General features: G+C 44.2%; 2 protein-coding genes across 2 annotated transcripts; both read right to left on the bottom strand.

Annotated features, from left to right (window-relative positions):
- Positions 1-1175: 1175 nt before the first annotated feature.
- Positions 1176-2159, bottom strand: LOC136991790 (olfactory receptor 5J3-like). The gene has a single exon (XM_067295244.1). It carries the CDS (start codon positions 2157-2159, stop codon positions 1176-1178), a length of 984 nt encoding a protein of 327 aa, XP_067151345.1.
- A 6506-nt stretch (positions 2160-8665) lies between these two features.
- Positions 8666-9607, bottom strand: LOC136991887 (olfactory receptor 5AR1-like). The gene has a single exon (XM_067295380.1). It carries the CDS (start codon positions 9602-9604, stop codon positions 8666-8668), a length of 939 nt encoding a protein of 312 aa, XP_067151481.1. The 5' UTR covers positions 9605-9607.
- Between the last annotated feature and the right edge of the window lie 10827 nt (positions 9608-20434).

Below are 20434 nucleotides of genomic sequence, written 5' to 3'. Positions count from 1 at the left end.
AAGGCTCATTCTCACCCACCAGCCAACCTGAAGGTTCCCCCATGCCACCAAGCTACCAATCTCTGTTTTCACTGTGGCCTGTTCTTGACTTCTTTGGTTCCATATGCTGGGCCTGATGCCTTGTAGTGGTTTTCTTCTTCCTAAGGTTCATCCTGCTGGACTCCCTATGCCACGTCATTAACGAGGCAGATCCCCACCACGAGAACAGCAAGCACCTCCTTTGCCACATCTCCTGCCATAGAGCAGGACTGACTTTCCCCACCATAATTATGCATTCAGCCAATTTCTTTGGGTAAGATTTTATTTGAGAGAAGTGCTCACCAAGTGGTCTGACCATCAGTCACAGTGTAGATCAATTGGCCCAGTTTTATCCACTACCAGCAAGGACCTGCCCATCCTATTTTGGAGAAGGACCAGTACCCCAGAGCACAGCATATGTGTTGGTCTCTTGGTCTCTTGCATTAAACTTGGTATCAGGATTTCACTTTATGAAGTCCTAATGGGAAGAGAGATGGAGGGATGTGAGGTGACCTGCTCTTTCCTGCCAGCCGATCTCTTCCTTCACTCACCGTTGCAGGTATTACCTGGGCAACTGAAACAGAGGAGTTGCTGGAGCATATGTAGAAATTGGCAGCACATAACCATCACGTACTATCATCCTGCATGACAGTGTGGTATCATCTAACATATGAGCTTGGTGGAGCTGCTGCGAAAACTTAGACTCAGCTGGCATAAAGGAACCCAGAAAGCCTAACTCAGTTTTAGACTTCTAATACATCAAATATCTTACATTTAAGATACATCCTACTATCTTTGGCTTCCAAATAAACAAACAAGAACGCGTATAATTATTTCCAAGTGAACTTGTCTGTCAATGTGTGCAGTTGCAGAGGTCACAACACGAGGTGAGGTGTGAGGCACTGCTACATTACGGAGTAATGCTACATTACATCTGAAAAGTTAGGTCCTAAGGACTGCTGATGACACATGCCTCTCTTAGGGGTGAGAGAAAAGAGGGAGCCCTGCAATGGGAAGGGGGTTTGCTTAGCCTCTTTCACAAAAGGCAGGATGTGGCAACAGGCAGTCTTGGATATTGCTCCCTTTTCCTTTCTCTTTGGCAGGGGGAACCCACCTACCCGCATATTTAATTCAGCTGTTTCAACAATAAGCACACATCATTTTCTCTCAGTTCTGCTTGGAGTCCTGAATCTCTGTTGCTTTCCTGGAGAGCAATACAGCCTTGCTATTGTCCTTCGAAGGGCTTCTTTGACCTCCTTGTTCCTCAGGCTGTAAATCATAGGGTTCAGCATGGGAATTACCAGGGTATAAAACACAGAGATGATCTTGTCATGCTCCACAGTGTATTTTGAACTGGGCCTTAAGTACATGAAGGAGCCTGTCCCATAGAACACAGTAACAGCAGTCACATGGGAAGCACAGGTGGAGAAAGCTTTGTGTCTGCCTTTGTCAGATTTAATCTTGTGGATGGTGACCCCGATGCATATGTAGGAGATGACAATGAGGAGGATAGTGGAGGTGACAAGCACAGTAGAACAGGTGAAATGGACAAGATGAGTGAGGTAAGTGTCAGAGCAGGAGAGTTTGAGGATGGGGGGCACATCACAGAAGAAATGGTTGATGATGTTGGAATTGCAGAAGGACAAGCGGAATATAAATGTCGTCTGAACAGTTGCATTCACACAGCTCATGAAGTAGGAGCCGCACACGAGGAATATGCAGAACCTCCTGGACATAATGACAGGGTAAAGCAAGGGGTTGCAGATGGCTATGAACCGGTCATACGCCATCACGGCCAGGAGGCAGCATTCTCCTGTCACTGCAATGCAGAACAGGTAGAGCTGAGCTGCACACGCTGTGTACGATATGGTTTTTGTCTCTGCCACAAAGGTCATCAGAGTGCTGGGTATAATGATGGTGGAGTAGCTGACATCTAAGAAGGAAAGGCTGCTGATGAAGAAGTACATGGGGGTGTGGAGCCTGGAGTTGATTCGGATGAGCACAATCATCCCTAGATTTCCCGCTACGGTGAACAGATAGATCAGTAGAAACACCATGAAGAGGAGGACTTGCAACCTCAGGTTGTCTGTGAAGCCCAACAAGATAAATTCCGTCACCACAGTGTGATTCCCTTCTGCCATCTATCATGGGTGAGAAAGCCAGGGTTACACTGAAGAAAACAAGACAAATGCAAGGTGACTGTCAGAATGCCAACACGGCTCTAGTCAAGTTGACTGAGGATTAAGGTTTAATTTTGCTTATATCTTCCTATTCATGTTTTTCAAGTTTTGAACTCAGAGTATCTCAGAGACATTTCCTGCCTTTCAAAAATATGTATTCTTTCTGTGTACTTTGAAGGAGCACAGGTTAACAAGTCACACCTGTTCCTGCAAACTTCACTACTTTTCCCTCCCCAAATGCTTGATTTAACCTCTACAGCAGTCATCTGCACTGCAGGCATCAGCTCCATAGTATTTGTTGCACCTCACCTATAGTAGATGTTCACTCAAAGATGACATGCCCTAGAAAAGCTTTTTTCCCATGTTGTTATAGACCCAGTCTAGGTAATTAACTTTGTACATTGCTGAGACATAAACACATGTGAAACTAGGAAAATCTCTCAAACCCAAAAAAAGGGGCCAAAGAAGTCTGTAGCTTACCCCTGTGCCAGAATGATATTTTGGGGCAACTATGGTAAGTAGCAGGCAAAAGCTGGTGGCTTGGAAAAGCTGACCTAGAAGCATGAATGGCATTTCAGCTTGAAAAAGAGCAGGGCTTATGGTCTGCTGTTGCCTCTGTAAATCTGGAACTAACGTGAAAATTATAATCAGCTGGCTTCTCAAGCAGGTTCTGTTTCAGAAGTCTAGAAATAAGCTTTCTGTGCCCAGGAATAGAAAATTAGAAGAGACCTTGGCATAACTGATCTTGTCCACTTTTCTTTTTCCAAGGAAGAATGCACTGCACCAATGGGATTCCCAGAAACTTTTGCCTCATTTCTTCTTTAAACTCTCTAGTAGCACAGTTTTCACACAATCCCTAGCTATTTATGTTTCTTCTTAAAAAGTTAGTGATTATTAAGTTCTCTCCTAAATTTTAACCCAAATTTTCCCATTGCAATTTAACTGAAAACCCTTTTGTCCCACTCATTGTGGCACAAGAAACAATTTTTCCCCTTTCACTTTTTAGACATTTTTCCACCACTGGTTTTAACACAGTTTTCATGCTTTTGTTAGCATATAGCTTTTCCTAGACTGTGTCCAGTAAGGTGTTAGCTCATTTTGTAAGTTATTATCTTCAGTCAAAGAGTTTGTTCTCATAGCAATCATGCCACATGGAATCCCAGCGAAATGAGAAAGCTACTGCTTTGAAAGCTCCTAAAGCCAGCTCTCACAATCTGAAAAAAAATCAGAGGTTATTCTCAAGAATACCTGTATTGATAGATGGGGAGGAGGGGCAAGAAGGGAATTCACGCTTCCCTCATGCTATAAAGCAAAGGTATGAAATAGTTCATCTTCCGCATTCAGGCTTGTCAATAGAACTTGTATTTGCAGCCCACTATTCTTACCTTACCACTCACGTCTTAGCATGCTGGAGGTGTTAGTATTGCTTATACTGTCAACAAACTCTCCTGTAAAAGAAGCAGAGAAAGAGGAAGAAAATAATGCAGCTTTCACTGCAAGGTGCACAATCTCTATTGGCTCCAAATAAGAAGGAATTCCTGTTCTCTAAAACCAAAAGGGAAGACACAGTGCATCTTTAGCTGAACCAGGGACAGAGCTTACTTGTGGGAAAGTCTCCTGCTCCTTGTCAGAAAGGAGGCAATTTAGCAATTAACATGCACTTTCATATACTTATGCTCCATTTGGGTGTAGAATTCCTGGGTGGGCACAGCATCTGAACACAAGGCAAGGCACAGCGGGACAATTAACATGTCCTTTGTGCTCCCTGTGGAGAAAACCTGTCCTTTCTCCTTGTGCAATTATACAAATGGACTTTCTTCCTCACATTTTTAAAGAGAAATTTTTTCTTTTTCTTTTTTTTTCCCATGTGGTCCTCTGTGTTATTTTTCTTGTTTTCTTCTGCTATGTAGTAACCTAGGTCATCATGGACCAAAAAAAAAAAAAAAATCGTTTTCCACACTGGAGAGGGAAACACAGGGAACGAGAAAAGATGCTGCTCTTCAGTAGAGGAGAAGGCCCTTTCCCCAGACTGCTCTGAAGCAGAACGGTCATTTCAGCCACATCGACCTGTCTTGGTCTTCTGAGGCTCTAGGATATGCAGGGGTGAATTAAACCCCTGGAGAAGAGTGACATTTAGGCCTTGTTTTGCATTCTGGGAAGCTCCTTTCTCAAGCTGTGTGTTGACACCAGATGTGTGCTTCAGCCCATTCTGAAACATGCTAAAGACATAAGAAGCACAGATAGGAGTTGCTCCTTCAAATACTTTCTCTACACTTCTAACCTCTACACTGGCACCCCCAACATGTGAAATAGGGCAGTAAATTAATTCAAGGCACAAACTAATGTTCTTCTAAGAGGCTCCAGTTAAAACAACAACATATTTGCCAAGGTCTCTTCTTATTCACCAAGGGATATGTTTACGTGTAACCAAATCAAACGCTCTGGCTAGATAAGTCAGTGCTCAAGAAATAATCTTCGTACCTTCAGTCCAAGAGAAATAAGTCCCCAGCCCGTTCTGTTGCTTCATTTCTCTGCATCACTCAATATAATAGGACAATTGCCCAGCTAAAGCTGTTCAGACTTGGAGGGAGGAAAAATTATTGACACTTGAGATGAAAAGATCAAGTTTCCCATGGTTACATAGGTTCATAGATTCTGTGAGGGGAAAATTAATCAGCATAGATGGCAGAAAGGGACAAAGAGTGTATTTCTCTTAAACACGAAGTCCGTAGATTACACAGTGAACCTACACAGTCTATTGTGAAGGTCACGGGATTAATATGCTGTCATCATACATGGAAGTACTAATGATATAGAGGAAAGCAGGAGTGAAGTTCTGCAGGCAAAGTTTAGGCTCATGGAAAGGCAGATGAAGACCCGGAAATTTTTGGTTACATTTTCTGAAGCGCTCTTAGCATTGTAAGGCATATTAAGGAGAGAGTGGAGAAACATCTATTTGAGCAGCTAAGATTATTGTGTGAGGAAAGCTTTAGCTTCCTTAAGGACTCGGTACAATTCTGTAATAAAGGCATCCTGTGCAAGAGGAGTAGATTTCATCTGAACTGGTAGGAAACCAAGCTGCTGGCAAATCCAAAAGATGTGAAATGAGCTTTAAAAGTAAGGGGAAAACTAACAAATATGGAAGGTTGCATGGCTCCAGGGTAATGTTTCTAAGACTGAAGATATGAAACTTCTGTATCATGAAGTGAAGGCCAAGTCAGAAGATGGAAAATGAATGGAAAGCACTGAAGAAGGTTCCGACTAATACAAGAGGCTTAAGAAATAAAGTTTCCCCAAACTTGAATTTTGGGCCTAAAATGATGGCCTTGTTATGCAAGGTGTATTGGAAACTTGGTGGAAGGAAAACAGCTAGCTGGACATTATAATGCCAGGCTACACAATAGTAGTAAATAGTAGGAAATAGTAATAAAAATGAAAATAATCGATGATACTTGTGCTAAAATTAATGAAGGGACTTTTGGAAACAAATCTCTTTTGGTTTGTGCTTGTACATCAGTGATTACTATAGTGCCTACTGCTCAAGAGTAGGGTCTGAATGTATCTCCTCAAAAGTAGGGTGTATTTCCGGAAGAGATGATCTAATAGCTTCCCACCACTGTGTACACCTGTTTCTTCCCAGACGCATGCTTTCACCACTTACTTGCAGGGGGTGGGGAGCGGGGGAGGTCATGACAGGGAATGAGAGAGTTGGGGATAACCCTTAAAAGGCCCCTAAAATTAAGAGAGGAATTTTAACTTTGAAAGTGGGCAGGAGGAAATGGGCAGGGGTAATGAAAGAGGAAAAATGTCCTGTTGTCAGGGTTATATAGTGCTCTGTTTGACATCCCTTTGAAAGCTTTTGACTGGCCGTCTGCCCAAAACAAGCAGTCTCCAGATACCTTTCCCCAGCTATCTCCTTGTTCATTCTTTGCATTCTCTCCCAGCCACTATTGTGGCCTGTCACTTCGAGAGGCATCTTCTTTTGGCATGTGTATTTTCCAGGCTATGGAAGGGTTGGTGGCCTCTTGCGAGGTGGATTCTTCAGCTTCCTGTTCATTCACACTTGGAAATTCCAGAGGAATTCCAGAGTTCCAGAGGACTGAAGCAGTGACTGTTTCTTATATTGAAGAAAAGCCATGAGCACCAAAGAGCCAAAAGCTTAGAGGTGACCTAGAAGTGTCTGAAAAAGGAAGGAAAATGGGTGTTTGAGTTAGCCTGCTCTTTTGAATACCAGAACCTGTTGGAGAAAATGGATACAGACACTATATTTACTGAGAAAACTGTTGCAAACGAGAAAAAAAAAAAAAAAGGCAAATCACTTCACATGAGTTAAACCAAAATCAGGATTGAAAATATTTATTAGTTTCTTAACAACACATCATTAACTGGTATTTGTTGAACTCCATGTTCAGGATCCATATCAGCAATACAACAGATAAACTGCAGTAATAAATTTCTACAAAGTGTCTGCAAATGCGTACCATCCCTAATCCCAAGACGTTCTAACCCTGTGCACACTCATGCGCACATGTAGTTAAATGTACCTACCAGCTCTCAAAGGACGTGTGGGTTACAAGCCCCCCAAATCTTCTTGAAGCGTGGGTGCCCCTGCTTGTCCACCCCTTCCGTGGAGAGCTGGGTGCTCTTGTTTTATGTGGAACTAACAGCACGTGGAAGCCCAACAGAAATTTCACACAATGCGGGAGGAAAGAAAAAAAGAAAAGGTAATTTTCTGTTGTTCTGCTGGAACAGCTTGGAGAACTGTTGACGTGTGAGAGTTTGCTCTAATGGACGGGAAGGGATGCTTCTGGAAGCCAAAGATGGGAGGCAAAAGAAAAGATAGGGGAAAAACAAAATGGCTTTCCTCTGGCAGTGAGCTGATGTAATTACAACCTTGGGAGATGTGGCTCAGTGCCTAATAGCAGGTGAAATGGGTCCAGCACGGGACATTACTGCTAACATATTGCAATGGCATTAGCAGTAGGAGGGGGTGGTACTTACAGTGACCTAGTCTAATGTATATATACTAACCTAAACTAAATAAAAGTTGTTTTGTTTAGTTTACTGTGACTCAGAATGTTGAAACAAAATACTGAAGACTTCTTTAAAATATAAATATTTATACATTTTAATTAAATACAACAATCCTTTAATATTTCTCTGTGTTGTCCTGACACAGTAAAATAATGGAAATTTTTGAAATAATGGAATCTCCTTTGAGGTCAAATTTTGCAGCCATGTTTTTCACTCGGTACAATGGACATCTACAGAAGTTTACATCTCTTAATATTACTATTTGCTATTACTATAATTTCTACTGTGAGGAGATCTATGGGAACACACAAAGGTGACATGATCACATGGACACAAGTGAAACCAGTTAAGCATAAAATGGGAATGAGGAAAATGAATGTTGCTTTATTTTTGTTTGGAAACCTAGAGTTAGGGGACATGAATCGTAGCTCAGCTTTATTAATTTACAAAGCCACCCCCATTCTGTGGTCAATGGATGCAGGTAGAAACCTCCACCAAAGAGGCATATGCCCTAACCTAAGAGAGGTGGCTGAGGAAAGTGGGAAGAATTACCTTCTCGGGATGCCACTTCCTCCTTCCATTTCCTTTCCAGGGAAAGCTAGACAGCTTGACCTGGGCATCCAACTGGATGAAGTAGTATAGATCAGAAGACACTTTGTCCTATGAAAGTCAGGTAGCTATTCACTTATTTAAACCAGTGGTGCAACTTCTTGATGATAATTCAGTATACCATCCTTCTTACATTGTTAGTCTTCAGAGTTCGTATTCCCAACAGGGCAGGTCATGATGGTTGGGGTTACACTCCCATGTTAAGACCAGGCTCCTGCCTCACCCCTGCAGCTGGCTGGTAAGTTTCTGTGGAGCAGTTCCCCACAGAATTATCCTATACACAAGACTGACTCTTTCAGTACAAAATTCTCCGTTAGTTTGACATTTCCTTTTCTGGCTTGGGTGACCTCAGAAAGGTGTTAAGTTTCCAGCCCTTAACCTCAAAGACACTTAGTAATAGCAGCTACCATTTCATCTAGTTTGAACTGAGCTAACAGGAAGGTTTTCACCTAGGGTCCTTATTTCTCCTGCTATATATTTCCTGCACAGCATAGCTGCATGTTCGACAGCTGGGTAGAGGGTTAGCTGGGGCTCTAGAGATCTGGGGCAACTCCGTGGGAAGCAACCTGGAAACCAGTTCTCACTTCACTGCCTGGTATCTTCTGGAGAAGGCAAGTGGTGGCTGAAAATATCCTGTTCTGATTTTCCCTCTACTGACTTCCAAAAAGTTATATCCCAAGAAAAGTAAATAAGCAGCATCCCATCTTATTGAGGTTCCTAGCTGCTGACTCAAAAACATGGACGTCTTCCACAGGAGACAAGTTATACTCTCTGAATTTTTCTCCCACTTTTATACATTTCCAGATTTGTCCCATAAGATGATTTTACTTAGTAATAATTGTTTTTGCTATTGTCCTCCTCAGAGCATCCTTCATCTCCTTGTTCCTCAGGCTGTAGATCAGGGGATTCAACATAGGGACTATCAGTGTGTAAAATACAGACACCACTTTGTATTGATCAGCTGAGCTGCTGGACATGGGTCTTAAGTAGATAAAGAAGAGACTCCCATAGAAGAGGGTGACAGATGACAGGTGGGAGGCACAGGTGGAAAAGGTTTTCCACCTGTCTCGGGCACAGCGAATCCGCAGAATGGACATGATGATATACAGATAAGAGATGAGGATGGCTAAAACAGTGCTCAACCCTGCTACTGCAGAAAAGACCACGTGCACCATGTGAGCAAAGCGTGTATCAGAGCAGGAGAGTTTCTGCAAGGGAGGAATGTCACAAAAGAAGTGATTGATGACATTGGAGCCACAGAAGGACAGGCTGAACAAAGAAGCTGTGTGGGCAACCGCATTAATGCAGCTGCATAAGTATGATGCAGAAACCAACTGAACACAGAGTTTTCTGGATATAAGGACTGCGTACCGCAGTGGCTCACAAACAGATATGAACCGATCGTATGCCATCACAGCCAGGAGCAAAACCTCAGCGTTTATGGAAAAAGAGTGAAGAAAAAACTGCGTGACACAACCAGCAAATGAAATTACTTTCTTCTCTGCTAACAGATTCACCATCGTCTTGGGGGCAATCACAGAGGAGTAAGTGATATCAACAAAGGACAAGTTACAGATGAAAAAGCACATGGGGATGTGCAGGCGAGGCTCAATTCTGATTAACGTGATGATGGTGAGATTTCCCAGCAGGCTCACAGTGTAGATAAGGAGCAACAGCACAAAGAGGAAGGCTTGCAACTGAGGGTTGTCTGTGAAGCCTTGGAGAGTGAACTCAGACACCCCAGTAAGATTTCCTTTCACCATTTATTCCAGCTGCACTTTCTGATGCTGAAGGGGATAGAATACATACAATTAACAAAACAACAAAGAAAATCCCTAGCCACAGAAAGCTACAAAATAAAGAAACAATAACCCCAAACCAAGGTAAAGCTTAGTTTTTTCAGATCAGTTAAATGAATAAGAAACTGTGAGATCTCTTGTAATTTTAAGATTTCTTAATAGGGGTACACTGAAGTTTGAGTCTGTGAATTATTCCCATGTTCTTCGGGTGGAATTCATGTGACCAAATAAAGATATCTACAGCTGCATATTCCTCTACATTTACTCTGTTATCAAGGGAAATGAATGAGCACTTTCAGGAAGCAGTTAGTTTCATCCAGGAGCAGATATTTAAAAGAGGTCCGAAGACTCCTATTGTTCATTGCCTAAGACCTTCCAGCCGTTTATAAAGCAAGTATATGGTGAGAGCTCAGAATAAAATGATTATAAAGTAAGTACTTACATCTGGAAAGAAAGACTAGCTGACATAATCAAGTATAAACCAGAAGATCAGTTCTTAGCAGTTTCTACAGGTTTGCGGTCATGAAGGAATCTCACAAGCACAATTACTGAGAGTTACTGAGAAGGAGTCAGCATATAAGAACAACTGTTTCTAAGGGAAAATGGCTACCTAGAGAGGACAGAAAAAAAGGTATGCACACCAGCAAATTGAAGTGACTGCAGATTTAGAAGATGCTGACCTTGTAAAAACAGGATGATTAATAAGCAGTGATATTTTGGGCCATTAACACCACCTTGTTCAGAGCTGGAAGCTATATGGCCTTTCTGAAATTCTCCCAGAACTCTAGCACTTTCCTAAGCAATATTTTTCTTAGGAACCGCACATGTTTGTCATTAAAAACCCACTCAAATATCACTTTTGCTTACAATTTCTAGCTTAACCCAAACAACATCACTCTCATTTCCGAAGAATCATAAACACAAATTTGTTTACCTAACTAGCGGCTCTGAATCAAAAATACGTTATTCAGAAGAAAGCAGCCCTGAAGGTATGGTTGAAATGGCCAAGGTCGATGTGGGCCCTTCCACAATCAAAAGATAGAATTCAGCCTGTGTTTGGGGTTTTTTTTAGATTTGCTGACTATTATCTCATTTATTTCATTATTTTCATTTCCTCTGAGAATGAGCTTGAGCAATAATTAAAGTGAAATCACCACTTTCTTGCTACATGATTTTCACCTCAGAAATAGCTAGATGTTTTCGTTCTCCTTGCTCTGTTAATTCCTCATGCTTACCTTCCATCAATGCTGAAAGCAGAGGACATTATTTGCTCATCAGAGACAAACCATTGCAGGAAGGTTCCTGTAGAGGTGGCAATAAGCAAATTCCTGCTAGCCCTTTACGGTCAGCAATGAAATGCTTTGATAGTAGCAAGTGTAGCTCCAACATGACTGGTAAGTCATTTCCTTGGAGCCAGGTGGTTTCCACTTCAAACTACAGGCGTGTTCTGAAATATGAGTGGCATTTATTTGTATCGCATTGCCAGTGCATATTGGCACTGTACCCTTGAGACCTTTCATGAAGCTGTCTGTGGTGTACTGTTGAAAATTACATCCTACCTTCTTTCTGCATAAGCAAGCCTTTTCTCTCTAGGGCTTTGTACTGGGAATAGCTCTCTCATACAAAATCTGCTTTTGAGTATTTAAAATAAATTACATTGAAATGAAGGTACTACTGTCTTCAGAAGCCTTAATATTTGTAAACAGTGCTACTGCTTCAATTCTTCTCCTTCTTGCTCTTTTTCCTCTTCACATTATAAGAAAACACACAGTAGTCTAGCTTATTAATGAACAGTGAGGCAAATCTTCTGTCAGTGTCACCTTGCACATTTCTGCTGCTTTCATGGACCTGTTCCAAATGACAGCTCCTACAGATGTAACCTGGTAGCCCTCACAGTGACTTGAACCCTGGGAAACTGTGGTTTGGCTTTGGTCTTTAGTAGTTGCACCCTTTTCTCTGTGAAATACTTTACAAGGAGAGCAACCAAACAAATAAAACAAGAGGGAAATTGTGGATGTCACTGAATACACATTTTGAAACAGATTCTTTTGTTCTGGTAGAGGGATTTGGGAACCTTCATTTCAAGGATTAATGCTGAATGAGATGCTTCACTCATTTCAGTCTTTGCTGCATAGTGGGAAACTTGGCCATAGTAAGAGAGAGTTCTCTAGTTTGAAATGAATGAATGTGAGATTAAAAATCAAAGATGAGTGTGTACATTTTTGCCTGCTGGTGCTTTGGGGAAGATCCTTTCTGAACTCCACATGCCCGATTCAAGGACTATCCTTAAGATGTACTTCAGTTGTGGGAATACTGAAGCATGAATGGAAGCTGTATTTTGGGGCCCTTGCAGTGGTGTTCCCCTTAGCAAGCTAGGCTTTTAGATGGGAACACCTTCCATTTCTCTAATCCATGATGCCACTTCCATATGTTTCTGTGCACAGCATTTTGCAAGATAACCAAGAACATGCTCAGTGGTATAAGGGAAGAGAGAACAAATGAGTAGACTGTGCGGCCAAAAAAAGCCATTGTTCTGAGACGGACCCTGTTCTGGTGTGGTAACCGAAAGGATGGCGAGGCTTTCTGTTTAAGATGAAGTTTTGAAAGTTTTGCTCGGAAAGCTTTGAAAATGGTTATCCACCTTGGGGCTTTTCCAGGCAGACACTTCCTGGACCTTATGGAGTTCAGGATCAAGGTAGCTGTCAAAATTTGAGCAAGAGATTCCTGGAATATATTTGCTAGGAAAAAAGGAAAAGTGTGGAATAAGATCACTGAGCCTTATAAAAGGGTTTGCTTATCTGCTCTGCTACATAATTGAAGCTTAGAATTTGGTTCTGACCATTCTCCAGGAAATCTTGGGCAACTTGGTGCCCAGCTCAGTGGTGGCATGTCACACCTTGTGCTTCTGGAGAAGGAAAAAGAAGAAGAAAGCATTTAGTATTGGGGATTAATCTAACCAAATTTTAGGAGAGTCAAATTCAGTTTCTCTAAATTCAGACGTGGGATTCAGCTGCAGATTCATACACATAATTCCCTGTATCAGCAGTATCAATGCCTCTATGTGTTCTGGGTATCTAGGTTCCCATTGTATTCCATGGACATTTAGCCAACAGTACTACTGAAGTCAATAGGACAAATTCTCTCACCCAAAAGTAGACATTTACATGTGCTCATCAGAACACCCTGAACTCTACAGACTGTTCTTAGGTTCCCACAGGATCTAGATGCCATAACCCCTAAGCCCCATGTCAGATATGTACGTGTGGAATTGTGTGCCACTGCAGGCATCTACATCATAGAGAGCCACACATCAACCAGTTGCCTGGGATTCTTTTGGGTAATGGTTCATCTTACTCCAGAGGAGACATATTTTTAGATGAATTACTATATTTTCTTGACTAGACCTCTACTGACCACTCCTTGGAAGAAGCGTTTTAGTCTCTCTTTAGACGCCTATGAAGTTCAGAGGGCTGAATCCTACACCACGTGTGTTTCTAATGGGGTCAGTAGTCACTTCAAATGGAGGTGTGTTCAGATGAGTCATTCTCATGACAAAACACGTGTGTGAGATAGGTAATACAAGGTGTCCTCTGGAGGGGTCTATATTTCACTGTTGATTCCAAGAGGAGCCCAAACAGTTTGTTGGTTTTTTTTTTTAATAGTTACATAACTTTACATGTAGCCTTGCTCTTTGCTGCAAAAGTCAGCAACATCCTTGGAGCAATAACAGCAGAGTAGCTGACATCTAAGAGGGGCAGGTTGCTAAGAAGGAAGTACATGGGAGCATGCAGCTGAGACTCAGTCTTGATTAATAGCACCATCTCAAGGTTTCCCACCAGAATCAGTAACTAAATGAAAGAAAGACCCACAATTAGCATAACCAGTGTGTTAAAGGATGTTAGAGAGTCACTGTCCCGGCAGGCTCTGAGTACCAGGGATCGCTCATGCCTGGCCGCTGGAGCCCAGCCCAGTGAGCCTGGGGACCTGCAAGTCTTTCTGTCCCAGGCTGATGGAGACAGCTGCTGCTCTCCCATTTGCAGGTTCAATCCATAGCAAGGCTGAGCCCTCTGTCCCTCTTGCTCGACAGCTAGTCCACCTTGGAGTTTGCTGGAGAATCACACCCCAGTGCATACCAGGTTAGGGGAAAACACAAAAACACTGTGGCCCCCCCCTCAGCAGCTGGTGCCCAGGCACATGGGTGCTATGAAATGTGGTCCGGCACCAGCCACTGACACTGAGGCCCTCACTCTACTCACCCCTTTCTCCCCCCAGATGGCCTGCACGATACACGGGCAATAGGAGCCCTGAGCACCTGAGGCCCTCTCTCACCTCAGCTACTGGCACCACAGTCATGGGGGCCACCACCGCCTCAGATCTGACTCCAGTTGCTGGCCCCAAATTCACTCCCTCAGATCTCTCCAGTTGCTGGTGCCTAGACCTCACAGCACTCACACACGGGGTACAGAGTGAACTGCCATGGAAAGACAGTTAAGAGAATTTAACAGAAAGATAGGATAGACTGTGGTGATGAGCCACAGGGCTCGGTCACACAAGCATAATGACTAGCTACTGCTTACATATGACCAGCCCCTTTTACAGCCCTCCTCCCTATTCCCCCTCTTTGTTCCTCCCTGATCCCCTGCCTCACACACGGCTTAGTCAGTTCTGCATGGTTCCACAACCCTCCATGAACAACCCAAAATCCTCAGTACAAAGTCCAGGTTATCCCTCTCTAAAACTATGCCAGTAGTTTCTTAATGGCCAATTAAGTAGAGACTGGAGACTTTTGGTCTTTGTCGTTGTCTCTTATCCCTTGCCTATCAGGTTCAGGTCTCTGTGTTTTTTTTATCACTTCCCCCTCTGTCCTTGATCAGATAACCTTAATGAGTCAGATGCTCTGAAAATTCACAAACCCTTACATTGTCTCCTGTGAGCTGCTGCCTATTCCATTGTCTATTAGGCAAGGGCTTTCAAACAGATTGGATTTGGATACCGGCAAAGGAACTCCTTCAGAAACCTCGCAGTGCAGCTCAGAGGTAATTAGTCTTTGGCTCTCCTTGCATATCTAGAGATTCTCAGAGAAGTAAGCGCAACCTCTGGAAAGTGCTGGGGAGGAAAACTGCTTCCCCAGACAGTGGCATTTTTGCTGTGCTCGGGCGCCCCATCGCTCTCCTGCCCTGCTCGCAACCCCATGGGTCCCAAACACCTGCCACAGCACTTGCAGCCTATCCCAATGCCCTGTCTGCCCCCGGCGCCCCCGCTGTTGTTATTCCATACATACTGTGTATATGTACATATGTACATAATCTGTTGATACCAGTGTGTTCATTGTATTGTTTTAAAGGCTCGCGTCTGGCATTGTAACACAAGAAATCGGCTTGGGGCAATGGTAACTCCCTTGCCAGGCTTGCTTACCTGGATCGGCAGCGGTAATGGGCCTTCTTCCCAACGGAGAGCTGCCAGAGGCTGGTCACAGCCTGCCCTTCTGAGCGCAGATCCAAAAGCTGCCCTGGCAGATGGCCGTTGGCAGACGTCCATCGCAGAGCAAGCGGCCATGGGAGCGTTGTCTTTCTTTTCCTGCTTCTGCCCGCTGCAAACAGAAATCAAGCAAACAGCAGGCAAGAAAATCAGGAGGAGAGAGCGCTCCTGCCCTTCCCCTTTGTGCAGTGCAGTGCTGTGCGATGCAGCAGGAAGAGCCGAGAGCAAACAGCTGAAGGCGCCACACACACTTTACCCCAGACTTTGGAGAAACTCCAAGGCAGCTAAGCGCTTACGAAGGAAACAACCACCCAAGCTGTAAAACTGTGAGCATCCCTCAAAGGACACGACCTTTGCTGATCTGGTTTTACATTTGACACACTGTGTTCTCTCAGAGAGGGCTGCTGCCCAGGCGTTCCTGCTCCTCTGCATCTTCTACCCTTTCACTTGAAAAGCCCTCCCTCCTGCTCTCTCTCCTTGCTGCTAGCACTGGTGTCAAATGGTAGTGCTCCGAGTGGGGCTGCTGCTTGCCTAGGTGCTTGCCCAGCACTCCCTGGCAGGGCAGCGCTACCCAGTGCAGTGCACTTGCCCCGGACGACGGGAGCATCAGTGCAGCCCTCTGTGGCTTCAGGAGGTTCAGAAACCTCTTAGCCTGGGATTTGCACCTGCATCTTAGGGAGGAGAGTGTGCTGGGAACTGACAAGTATCGACTCTATGGTGTGGCTGTGTGTTTCCTTCCCCTTCGGAACGAGCAGAAGAAGAGGATGGTGAGCATAATCACGGTGAAGAGCCTGCCTGTTTGGAGGTGCTGGGAGGTGCACTTGACTTTGAGGAAGAGGGTGAGGCTGAATGCAGAAGAGGAAGTCCAGGACTCCAATGGTGATGAGGAGTATGTGGCAGTGGCTAGAGAGGCGAACAGTGCAAGAAATGTGCCCCAGCATGTTCAGCAGCAGCGAGAGGCTCCAGAGCAGGCCGGAGATGACGCCAGACAAGTGCTTTGGGCGATGGCTTCGGCACCAGATGGGACAGAGGACAGACGGGCACCTCTCGATGCTGATGGCTGTCAGGAGATAGAAGCCAGTCCCGTACGTGAAAAGATCCAGGAAGAGGAATATCCCAAGCTGCACTCCCACATTGAACTGTTTCGATGGCAATGCAGAGCAGGTAGCCAAAGTCAGCGGCAGCCAGGTTCAGGATGTAGAGAGTGAAACAGTTCCTCCGGATGCAGAAGCTGAGGTACCACAGGACCATGCCATTTCCCACCATGCCAGAGGCAGAGCTGATGAGGCAGAAGCTTTCCATGAACTTGAGGAGAGCATATGACGGCCCTGCCTTTTGCACAGTCCCACTGTAATTAGTCCCTTCAGCCAGGCTTGAACTGCTTTGAAAGGAGAGCATTATGAACTGATCAGTCACTATGAAATAACCAAAATGGAGAAAGTTTCTTCTTCTCTCTGTTTCTGCAAGAGACAGAGGGGAATTTAGTGACTGATACACTGCTTTTATACTTACAGCCTTGTGGCCTGGGACAGCTATCGCTCACGGAGTATGCATGGTTGATGTCTGGGAAGGTAACAGCAAGATGCTACATACTGAGGAGAAGGCAAAATCATGCAGAAATTTGGAGAGGTTGAAGCAGGAAGACAGGGTGAGGCAGTTCAACAGAGTAAAAAAAAGAAGCAGAAGAAAACATTGCTGCTTGTAGAGAGGGAGGAGCAGGAGATGGGGAGGGGGTAACTCTACGCAGTGATCGTGTGTGTATGTGTGGATGTCTGTGAGAGAGGGCATGAAGATGGAACAGCAGAGACAGAGAACATCCCAAAGCATTAATGATGGCAAGGAAATGCTGAACCTATCCCAGAAATGCTTACCTTCCTGCCCCAGTGCATCGGAACTGACTGCTCAGAGAAGCTGGGACCTGGCATCAGCTCTAGTGTCTTTCTCTTGGTTTCTGATTCATCCCATGGATCTTCTGGGAAACAGTTTCTGTGAAAAAGACAAGGAAGTTCTTTCAGCCTGCAGATTCAGTTTCTGTCTCCTGTGGCGTAATGAAGCAGTTGTTGTCAGGAAGGAGTGTTTTCACTGTACTGAGGAGGCTGGGATGAAGTCAGCGGCAGATGAGAATGGGGCTCTCTCATGTTGTGAGGCAGTTTCCTATTTCTGCTCTACTTCTCTGGTTGCTTTTACAGTAGGTGGGGAGAAAATTACCTGCCAGGGATTCCATTCCCAGGGATGCTGTAGGATTTTGCATGCATCTGTGAAAGGCTCTTGGTGCGTTCGTACTCTGGCCAAATGCTGTTATAAAGGAGATGTACAAATGAGCAGTCAGTAGAGATTGCGGGAAGTTTTCAGAGTAACTGTATTCTGTTTTGTTTTTTCTTTCTTGGAATATGAGAGTCAGCTGGAATGGGATTATTCCAGAGGAGGATGTTCCTTCTTCCAATGTTTCCTTCAAAAATCACTTCCTGTGCAATGTCTCGCCCCAAATCCTGCCAAGACCCCCAAAAGAGAAACGGCTTGTCTGCTGCGCGTGGGGTGGGAAAGGGAGATCAGACATTGAGGCCTTCACAGCCTGGGTGCTAGGCATCAATAATCCTCTTTGGGCATTATCAGCCTTCGCCTGCCTCCCCTGAATGCTTCTGGGCCTCCCTTTGACAACATGTGTAAAAAGGTGCCTATTTCTTTCTCCTGCAGATAGGAGGAGTCTCCCCAAACTGCACAGGGCTCTAATAGCATTTGATGACTCGTCGTTCACCTCTGGCCCCAGAGAATTAAAGTATTTTAGCAGCTTGACCTGAAAGGGACTTTAGAAAAATAGTAAACACAGCAATTTATTCGCAGTAATGCAACAGAAACCCTGCAGGCAAGAAGTATGCTTGTTGTGTGCCACTTACTTACAAAAGGAAGAGGAAGAAAAGAGTTTTAACAGTGTGATTGTGCAAGCTTCAAAATGGGCAGGTGTTGGCTCCAGAGGGACAAATCTCACTCAGACTTTGGTATCATGTGGTGAAGAAGAATAGGTCTCTCTCTCTGCCTCTCCAGTCAGGAATTGTCTTTGATTAGACAAATTAGACCTATTTTGAGATATTGTGACTTAGTCTGTGACCTGACTTAGTCTGATCTTAAACTCTGGTTAATTTGATCTAAGAGAGATGACAAAAAGTCCTTTATCTACAGCTTCTTGCCTCTGGGCATTTACTTTGAAGTGCTTTCTTTTTCTGGCCATGGTAGGGATGGGTAACTGCTTTTGAGGGTTAAGCTTCTAAAGCGGGGAGAAGTAGGCGTAAAGTGTTGTTTCTAGAATGTCTCTTAAGACTCACTAACAAGGCCTACCAAAGCCTGCTTGCGCTGTTGTATCTCCTGCGTCCTTTGTGCACAATTCTAAATTGTGGGATATGAGGCATCACTTGACTCTGAGTTGGTGCAAGTGGTAAATGGTCAAAAAGGTAGGTGTTTGTGCTCGCCCCTCCTTCTGCCCCCTACTTAACTGACCTTACTCCCTTTCTCCAAACAGGACACAGCCTTCTCTTCCTAGCTGCCTCCCCTTCTTTCCTGTGGCAGGAAGCTACATCTCCGTGAAAGGTGCAAAACAGGTAATTTGGCAGCTGATGCTGGGGAGGGTCATGAGAGGAAGGCTGCTACTTTTGTTTGGTGTTTGAGGTAGGCTGAGGTGAGGGAGAGAAGAGGGTTGACTGCAGTAGGAGCTCTTGGAGTTGAGAAGGGGGTAGCTGTGGGAAAGGAAGGGTGGGGATAACTACTGAGGGCAGAGGCTTGGGAAAGGGAAGCAAATCAAGTCTTTTTAGAGTTTTTCTCTGACCCTTCTGCATGTGGTGAAAATTGGACTGCTCTGAAACACACATATGCACCTACAGATTCCTTCCTCCAGGCCTCAACCACATTGCAGAAATACCAACAGTACCATGAGTGCCTTATGTTGCAATTAATGAGAAAATAAAGACTATTTCAAACGCTGGTGTCTAGGAGCTCTTGTGATGAGTGGAGTTAGGTTTGCTGCCCTCAGGGCAGCAGGTGTCCCTTGCAGGCACCTCATGCCACTGGTACAGGGACTATGTTGAGGAACACACTCAGCACTAACATCCTTGGCTGCCTGTCTCCTTTCAACCATCCCCAGCAAAGCAGAAATGTGTTTTTTTTTCAGGGTACTGGTGGCCCCCGAGGAACGCATTCTTCTTAGCCATGACCACTGACCTTCTAGAGTGCTCTGTGTCCTGGCATCTTCCCAGAGAGATACTGAGCAAGTCAGAGGACAAACATAGCTCACATGCTGAGGGCATGCTCCATGGTAGGCTGGGCTGGCTATCTTAATGTTAGTTCAGGGCAGAAAATTCTGCACATGATCCCTATTTCCTTGCAGTCATCCTATCACTGACTTCTTTTGGACCACAAGAAATATATTGCAAACATGTGGCAGATGCCACCTCTGAGAATGCTTGTCTCTTACTGTCAGTGATTGAGAGGGTCTACGATGGTGGTTTACATCCTCTGGAGGTGCCTCTCTCTCTCCATTGGGCATTCAGGGAATGTCAGGTGATCAGCTTTCTATCTAAGGCATTTCAAACAGATTTCATAATGTTAAATAGCATCAGCCTGGGCCATTGATATGTACTGTCATGTACTGTCATACTGGTTGTAATGGACACCCAGTGGAGATATGCCGAATCATCAAAAACTTTGCATTCCATATAATGCAAGTGAAGTAACCATCCTATGACTTCCATAGACCGTGCAAAAGCAAGTTGAAAAGTCACTCACAGTTCTCGTATATCTCTTATAAGACTTTGGTAGACTCCTTTGGTAAGACTCCTGCCTCCAAAGCATATTCAAAACCTGAGTCTACTTCCTTAATGAAACTAATTAATGAAAGCCTGCATCAAGTAGCAGCAGTCTAGCTGGTCTTTCTTTCCCTTGAGATTAAACATCCTTCCTGTGGTTTACATGCTGAGTACAGTATAGTTCTTGTGGCAGCTGTTAGTCTGAACAAACTTGACACCACAAAGACATCTCATTCTCTGGACACAGAGTTATGCTGTTGTGTTTTCTCAGCTAATCTTAATTGATCATCTAAGACCAAAACTGCTAATGTTTGATCTCTGAAGAATGCCACCTTCTATGATGGATGGGCATTTAGGGCAATGCAATAGCATTTGTTCTTGGAAAAAGATCCCTAGAAAGATCTCCTTATCTTGAAGATGATTAAGACAATTGTGTAGCTATAGCCATTCTCTAACCAGCAGGAAAGGAAAATACTTGAGCTCCTTTCTTCCAGTTCTTTTTTCTCCTCCCTTCCCCTCACCA

Source organism: Apteryx mantelli, chromosome 4 (genome assembly GCF_036417845.1).
Source record: "Apteryx mantelli isolate bAptMan1 chromosome 4, bAptMan1.hap1, whole genome shotgun sequence".
NCBI classification, from domain to species: Eukaryota; Metazoa; Chordata; class Aves; order Apterygiformes; family Apterygidae; genus Apteryx; species Apteryx mantelli.
The sequence above is the reverse complement of the archived record's forward strand: the minus strand, read 5'-3'. Positions and strand labels throughout refer to the sequence as shown.

Coding starts and splice junctions, on each gene's coding strand:
- LOC136991790 (XM_067295244.1), bottom strand. CDS start 2,159: ATGGCAGAAGGGAATCACACTGTGGTGACGGAATTTATCTTGTTGGGC.
- LOC136991887 (XM_067295380.1), bottom strand. CDS start 9,604: ATGGTGAAAGGAAATCTTACTGGGGTGTCTGAGTTCACTCTCCAAGGC.